The sequence below is a fragment of the Bidens hawaiensis genome, unplaced genomic scaffold (assembly GCF_021521415.1).
Source record: "Bidens hawaiensis isolate Kalapana, Puna unplaced genomic scaffold, B.hawaiensis_p1.1 tig00001016_1, whole genome shotgun sequence".
Lineage (NCBI taxonomy): Eukaryota > Viridiplantae > Streptophyta > Magnoliopsida > Asterales > Asteraceae > Bidens > Bidens hawaiensis.
In genome coordinates, this window is record NW_027491059.1 from 263,506 (window position 1) to 271,497 (window position 7,992).

A 7,992-nucleotide genomic window follows, 5' to 3' on the forward strand; every position below is an offset into this window, starting at 1 on the left:
CGCCGGCGACGGCGGCACAGGATGGTGAATAACGGTTTATTGGCTTTGATCGGAGGGGTAAAACGGTAAAACTGGCAGGTTCTAGGGTTTGTGATCGGAGAATGAGTGGCGAGATTTGGATGACGGTTGTTTCCGGCGAGTGGAGAGTGATGAAGCTGAGCTGAAGTCATGGTTTGTTACGAACAGAGTGTGATGGCTTGTTGTCCACGCGAACCTGAAAAAATTGGATTAATGACAAAACAGAAACTAAAATGCAGACGCAGAAGCAGATCATCAGACAGATGCTCTGAATCTGAATAAAACAATTTCTGATTGAGCATACGAAAATTAATTAGAAATAAATATTCAGGAGAAAATAATAATAATAATAATAATAACAATAATAATAATAATACAACAGATACACTAGATTATTAATTTGATTAATCGAATAACAAAAACTGTGATCATTTCTGGTATGTGTGATGAGCTACACAATATATTTGTGGTATCGCACAGATATACGAACATATTCATATGATCGTTAGAAAAAAAAAGATGAGGAATAAAGCTGAAAACCTTTAAGAAGTTGAATGACTGGTGTTGATCGGAGAAGAAACGATGATTGGTAGCCGGCCGGTGGCTTATAAAGAGTTAGAAATAAGTGCAGTGATTAGAATAGAAATAAAGAAAGAATAAACCGGCAACGAGACGGGTGTTTGGTGAGAAAGATGGTCCCATCATGTGCTGGGTATATGGTGGAGGCGTGGTGGTGGCGATTAACATGGTCTCCGGTGGCCGTTAGTGGTGTGGTGGTGGTTTAAACAGAGAGAGAGAGAGAGAGAAGGGGGGGGGGAGAAAGAGAGAGAGTCTGCAAAAATGAAGAAGAAAGAGGAAGAAGAAGTTGCAGGGTAGACGAAAAGACAAAAATGCTCTCACATGCGCCTCACGTGAGGGCATTTAACTGAGTTTTTCTAACCCAGTTAGCGTAAAGGACATAACGTGTAGAAAAAAAAAGTTTAAAGTACACCGCCTGCAAGGAAACTTAGAAAAGGACACGAACCGTAATTTGGCTTTTTTTAAAGGACAAAATTTGTAATTCTGTCTTGTTGCAAGTCTAAGGTCGCGAGTTCAAGCCTCTTTGAGGTGCTTTTATTTTTTGTTTTTATTTGAAAGTAATAATAATAGTAATAAAAAACGAAGCAACTATTGTGGTATTATTTTGTTGTTACAACGTGCAAGCCCCGAGTTCGAGCCTTCTTGAGGCCATTTTTTTGTGTTTCTTGTGTTTTTTTTTGGTGTTTCGGTTTTTAATTTGTTTTAAATACGTTAGTTTGAGGAATTATTTTTTTGGTTTAGTTTTGCTACCATAAAGAACGTTGCCGATACCAACCGAATTCGTGTCAACTTACGGAAACGACGCCTGGGTGTAACCAACACAGAACTGCCCAGCACGCCCAGACGCAACACGCCGGGTAACAACCTAGTATAAAGCAAATGTATGGCTACAGTAATAGTTTCTTATATGCATTTTCTAGCCCTGTAAATAAGGATGTTGACACTTTTAGTTCCAGCAAAATTTTCATTAGTATATGATATTTGTTCTAGAGAACACTAATTCACTTCTATTTCTGATATTCGATAATCAAGATAATTTTACAAACATTTAACGAAAAAGTGGTGACTAAGAATACATAATTTAACTTTTAGTTTCTACAATTCAAATATCATCATTTTAATTTGTAAATGTCCTGCGCAACATTATTTTTTCTCATCGTGCTTGTATATATAAAGAGAAACCTACAGCTACAATAATTTATTATCGATCTGATTAGTGACATTTGACAGCCATTAAGTTTTTTTTTTTAATATTTCGAAATCTGTTTAACTATTTATACATTTGAAACTTTCAAATGTATAAATAGTCAAATTGAAAGTAGTAAAAGTAACAAAAAGAAAGCTGTTGTGGTGGTGTTGCTGTATTGTTGTAACCTGCATGTCCCTAGTTTGAACCTTAGTTAAGCTGGTTTTTCTGTATTTTTGTTTTTTGTGTTTTTTTTGTTTTCTTTTTAAATACATTTCATACTAAATCAAGCAACGAAAAAATAAGATGGCGTGATGTTTCGTTTTTTAATTTGTTTTAAATACGTTATTTTGAGGAATTATTTTTTGGGTTTAGTTTTGGTACGTAAAGAACGTAGCCGATACCAACCGATTTCGCGCCAATTTACGGAAACGACGCCCGACCAACAGAATAACCCGGCGCAACGCGCCGGGTAACAACCTAGTTAAAACAATACGAACGAATACACCTTACTTATTTTTAGCAAAAAGAGCGGAACCCGAATGCACCACATAAATTACTTCACACATCACATGACAAAATATCAATATATGACGCTACAACGATGTAACATAAACCATAAGCAAAATGACATACCGGAATCTAGGCTAACCACATCTAATGTTATCCCTTTTGAGTCTTTAACTTTAATCATAATGGTCCAGAATTTCACCAAACTAAGTGCCAAAAATGGGTATTCAACATGTCATGTACCTACACAATATGGCATTGTTACATGATTTAAGGAAAACATATAGCCTCTCCCTAGTCTCTGCTACAACTAAGAAATCCACAACTAAACTAAAATTCCATGATAAATGCAAATAAAGCAATTGTTAGTTATCATCCAAAATTAAACTTAAATTCCATAATAAATGCAACCCATTTTGTTTTTGGGAAGGCCCATGAAAATCAAATTCTTCACTATTTTGGAAAAATCCCAAGTTAAAATTGACTATTCACATCATCATACTTAATATAGAACATGAGCCGAGCTGTTCGTGAGCAGCTTGAGCCTAAAAATAAGTTTGTTTAATGAGTTAAGTGTCATTTTAGTACCTGTGGTTTGTTTAATTACGTAACTTTAGTACCGTTTTTGAATTTATTGCAAATGACTACTTCACTTTTCTAAATCTTGCAATTTTAGTACTTTTTTCTAACCCCGTCTATTTTGTCCGTTAAGTATGAGATAATTTGGTAACTTCATTATTTCCTAACACTTCCTAATACATGTTGGTTTAGGTTGTTAGGTTTATTTTAATTAATTTACTATTGTTTAGGAATCCTAGTTAGACTAAACGCGTCTAGGCGTCTTGGTTTGGTCTATATAAACCGTGTAGGGTTTTCATTATTGTAATTAAGTTTTGAGTGAGTTTCTTAATACAATAATCGTTTGGGTGTTTGCCAACAATTTGTGTTTCCAATTCAGCTCTTGAGAGGGAGTAAGGGGTGGATGGATTGAGTGATGTGGGATATATATCAATTTTGACAGGTAGCCAGAAAATTGAGGGGGGGTGGATTTGACGAGTCACCGGAAAATCAAGAGGGTTTCTAACGATTCAGATCTGATGAGAGAGAGAGAGAGAGCGAGAGCTTTGTTGGGAAATTATGTGGTTGTCGAGTGGTGTGAGATGCGATAGCAGTCTCGGTGGTCTACGATAGTTTCCTCCGGCCATTAGTATGAGTTCCATCTCCGCTCCTTCAGGTAGGGTTCAGCCGGGGCTGTACAATGGTTGCCAGGATTGCATAGTGGTGGTGGTTCAGCGGGTATGTGGCGGTGGTTCAGCGGGTATGTGGTGGTAGTTCAATGGTTATGTGGTGGTGGTTAACCTGCTGGCTGAAAAGAGTAAGAGTGTATGCCATGGTTAGATGGAGAGTAAATCAGTAAAAGAATGAGATGAATTTCCTTTTTTTTAATTACCTCTTCCCCATTTCATTTCAAAGAAAAGAAAGAAATAAAGAAAAGAATAAAGAAAATAATGAAGTTACCAAATTACCCCTGAGTTAACTGACAAAAATAGACGGGGTTAGAAAAAAGTACTAAAGTTGCAAGTTTTAAAAAAGTGAAGTAGTCAGTTGCAATAAATTCAAAAACGATACTAAAGTTGCGTAATTTGACAAACCACAGGTACTAAAATGACACTTAAGTCTTGTTTAATAAACACGCCCAGACTGAGCCCAAGCTTCACATATTGAGCTCAAGCCTAAACGAGCCTATTATTTATAAACTTTTATTTGATAATATTAAATATAAACTTTCATTATAATTAATTTCTAAATACTAAATATATATATTATGTTATATATAAGAATTATTATTGTAAATATATAAATAAAAAAGTTATAAATGTATAGAAATTAATTAATAAAGAATAGATGAGCCGGAGCTCGAGCTCTAGAAATAGAGGTCGAACCGAACTAAGCTCGAGCTCTCATGAGTTAAACGAGCCCTGCACGAGCTTGGGCTCAGCTTGGCCATTTACATCTGCAACATTTAAATTATGATAATGAAATCACGTACCTTTATAGTTTGAAAGATGCTAATGCTTATATTTTTCCAGACCTAACATGTCACATTGATGCATCTCCCTATTATATCACATCATGATAAAGTTTAAATACAGAATAAATGGGAAATTAGCAAAGCCTCAAAACAGAACTTACAGTTTCGGGCAGCTGACCGCTAATAGATTTCAACATCGTCTCCAGTTTATCTTTAGACACCAGGAAATTCACATCTGTTTCTCCTGAATTTGGTCTTGTGGTGCTTTGAATCTGAAAGTTAACATGCATATAATAAGGTTACATATATAGTGATAGCGGTAATGTGTGTGTGTGTGTGTGTGTGTATTCGAAGTATAGTTTGAAAACCCTCTTGAGTTGAGAAAACCCGTGAAAACCCAGCGTATGTTACATATAGGTTAAATGTAATATATGTTGTTACATTTAATACAAAACATCGAAAACATAAAAAAAAATGTTTTGCTATTTTTTTTTACATTTTTTTAGTAATTTTTATATATGTTTTCAGGAGAGAGAAAATGTAAATAAACTTTTACATTTTTTATTAACTTTAATTGTGAACCACAAGATTTAATCTTTAATTAAAAACATGTGGTTGAGAATGGGTTTCTAGAGTTTTCACAACTCAAGTGGGTTTTTATTCTAACCTTACCCTATATATATATATATAGTTTAATATCACACATAGAACCAGGGTGTGCATGAAACTAAATAAACCGTATCCGAAACCAGAAAAACTGAAAAAACCTAACCGAAACAAAAACCGACGGTTTGGTTTTGTGGTTTTGTAAAAACCAACTTATGTTTCGGTTTTGGTTTTGAATGTAATAAAAATCGAAAAAACCAAACCGAATTTATAAATTTTCAATATTTTTTCTTCTAATTTTAAGTAATATATAGGAATTTAATAAATATGTAACTCAAATACTTTAACCCAAATGTATAATAACTAATTAGTTATTGTATTAACATACGAGTTAGGCACAAATTTAATATTTTGGGCCTAATTTTTTCTTTTGACCCAAAATTTTCAAGCTTAAATGGCAAAACCGAAACTGAACGGTTTTCAAAAATTCAAAAAACCGAAGATTCGGCTCTTGGTTCGGTTTTAGCCCAAAACTGGATCCAAACCGGACCGTGTACACCCCTACATAAAACCTAAACTATGATAATTACAATAATAAAAAAACATAACTAGTTTAATACAGTATAGTACCTGGTCCTTCAATAAATCTTCTCTCCACTCCCTATGAAACTTTTGGAGCAAAAGTGTCAGCAATCTTTGTATCTCAGGCAGGACTTCATCTGGGAACAAATTCTGTATTTCATCTTTATTAGCATTCTCATACACGCACTTACGAATCAACATGCGTAGGCATACCAGAAGCTGCATAATTACTTTTTAAAATCAGAATACAATGCTCATATTATGATGTTTTCTAACTAGTATGGGCTACAATGATAGTTTTAAAAAGCACGCTTTAAGCGTACCGAAGCGTAAAGCGACACAAGGCGACCAAAATCCAAAAACCGCAGGTGAGGCACGGTTTTTAGGCAAAAAAGCACATGTGGCTTGCGCTTTTTGTACACGGGTCATTTTTATGCTTCAAAATGTTTTATCACATGATTTTTAGTAGGAGTGTGTACGTTCGATTCGGTTCTTAGCCTCAATCAAATTAACAAATCAATTTTTGGTTAATCAGTACATTTATTCGGTTATTTTTTTCGGTTTTTGGTTCGATTAATGACCAAAATCAAATTTCCGCTTAATTTTTACTTAGAATTACATGAAATGGATAAATAGATACATGAGATGAAGGTATAAATACATGAAATGGAGATATAAAGACAAGAAATGGTGGTATAAAACATTGAATACATGAAATGAAGGTCTCTAGAAACATATGAAAATATGTATGGTTCGGTTAATTTGGTTAGCTGCGCATAAAAAATAACCGATAACCAATTTTCGGTTAATCTCGGTTTGTTTTCGTCGGTTTTCGGTTTGGTATTGCTCACCCATACTTTTTAGGCTGTACATGTAGGCAATTTATATACTAAATCCTATATAATAGCTAAATGATGCTAAAAACCTATGAGATAAATTAAAAGGTTATACAAAATTATACAAAAGCCAAGCGCTAGCTGGCTATGAGGCAGGGCTGGTGGTCGACAGACCCCGGCCCGACACCCCGATAAGCCCGGATTTTTAAATTTTTTTAAAAATATATATATTTTTATGAAACAATATATGTATTCTTAATGTTTAAACCCAATTACTCTATTAATTTAAGGCCCAAATTTTTTTCACCTTCGGCCCAAAATTATTCACAAGACGGCCCTGCGCCTCACGTACGAAAGTCAGTGTTAGACCCATTGCTTTTGTGCGCTTCTCGTTTTCTAAAACCAAGACAATGAAACATACAGAGCTAAACACTTTTGTTACCGTTAACAGAATGACTAATTGAACAACTCATCACATGTTTCAGATTCTCATTATTTCCTAATTCACCAGTCCAGATTCCAGACTAGAGGTGCGCAAACCGGTTCGGTTTGGTCAACAAAATTCAAAACCGGTTTATAATTGGCTTTGGTTCGGGTTTTGGCCGGTTTCAGTTCAGTTAACCGGCTTGGAACCGGTGTTGGTGGAAATAGTTACAAACTGGTTCCGAAACCTATGGTTCCAAACCGGTTTTTACTTAATTTGTGATCTTGTCCAGACAACAAATTAAATAAATCATACAAGAGAATATATATAAAATTATAAACAGTAAACACACAAGCAGCAAACAAAGAGCATGTATTTGGCTTCTTCTAAATAATAATAACATACAGGATCGAGGTCGGAGTCATTCTGCAGCTGAAGCAAATGACGGATGACGTCACGGTGGGGCGAATGAAGACCGGTTTTTCGAGTAGTCCATAGGGTTTGGAGTATGCATTCAACTGACTCCTTTGAATTGGCTCTAACCAATAGCGGTAAGTTGCCCCATAACGAATGCTCCATCACTCTAATTTGCACTTGCTTGTTAATCAACTCTAGGGCACCGCATAATTAATTACACTTTTGCACTTTAAACAACCCGACCCTAGACTTTGTTTTGATTGAGCTTGGTTCGTTTCACGCTCCTTTTTTAAACTCGAGCGCGGCTTGTTAGTTGTTTTTTAAACTTAGCTCGTTTATTATTTAATAATTAACTCCTTTTCTTGAACAACCAATAAGCAGAGAATTGGCTAGGTACTTCGGAGTTCATACGGGGTGACCCAATGACAAAACGCCACCCTCCCGTATGGAGCCGTTAAACACTTCCAAGTTACCTCACTGGTGGTAAAACCTAAACGCCCTTAGGATCGAACCGAAGACAACAAAGATCCTGGTTTTACTTCATTCAGTCACCCATGCCCTTTCAAAAGTGTTGTTTGTGAATATCGCACATGAGGCTCCATTGAAAAGCTTATGTTTTCTTACAACCACATCACATTGGAAAGGAAACGTTGTCTTTTACCACAAAACTATTTATTAGTTTGTTAAGAGAATTATTATTTTTAAATGTATTAAAAAAACAATATTATTATTGCTACTATAATTAAATAGTAAATCGTTACATTTGTCATTTTCATTTAAAAAGTTTTCTATATTGTTAATT

General features: G+C 35.0%; 1 protein-coding gene across 1 annotated transcript; it reads right to left on the reverse strand.

The window, feature by feature from the left end:
- Positions 1–2,301: 2,301 nt before the first annotated feature.
- On the reverse strand, positions 2,302–7,352 carry LOC143551323 (uncharacterized). Its single transcript, XM_077041787.1, has 5 exons — positions 7,179–7,352; positions 5,562–5,732; positions 4,487–4,597; positions 4,344–4,411; positions 2,302–2,536 (listed from the first exon to the last, which is right to left on the reverse strand). The coding sequence occupies exons 1-4, from the start codon at positions 7,350–7,352 to the stop codon at positions 4,394–4,396; spliced, it is 474 nt and encodes a 157-aa protein (XP_076897902.1). The 3' UTR covers positions 2,302–2,536; positions 4,344–4,393.
- Between the last annotated feature and the right edge of the window lie 640 nt (positions 7,353–7,992).

What these genes read in the sequence shown, in the direction of transcription:
- LOC143551323 (XM_077041787.1), bottom strand. Translation starts at nt 7,352, where the DNA reads ATGGAGCATTCGTTATGGGGCAACTTACCGCTATTGGTTAGAGCCAAT. An exon ending in ATGACTCCGACCTCGATCCT is followed by an intron (nt 5,733 to 7,178) that starts GTATGTTATTAT and finishes GTAATTATGCAG; the next exon opens with CTTCTGGTATGCCTACGCAT. An exon ending in AAGATTTATTGAAGGACCAG is followed by an intron (nt 4,598 to 5,561) that starts GTACTATACTGT and finishes GTTAACTTTCAG; the next exon opens with ATTCAAAGCACCACAAGACC.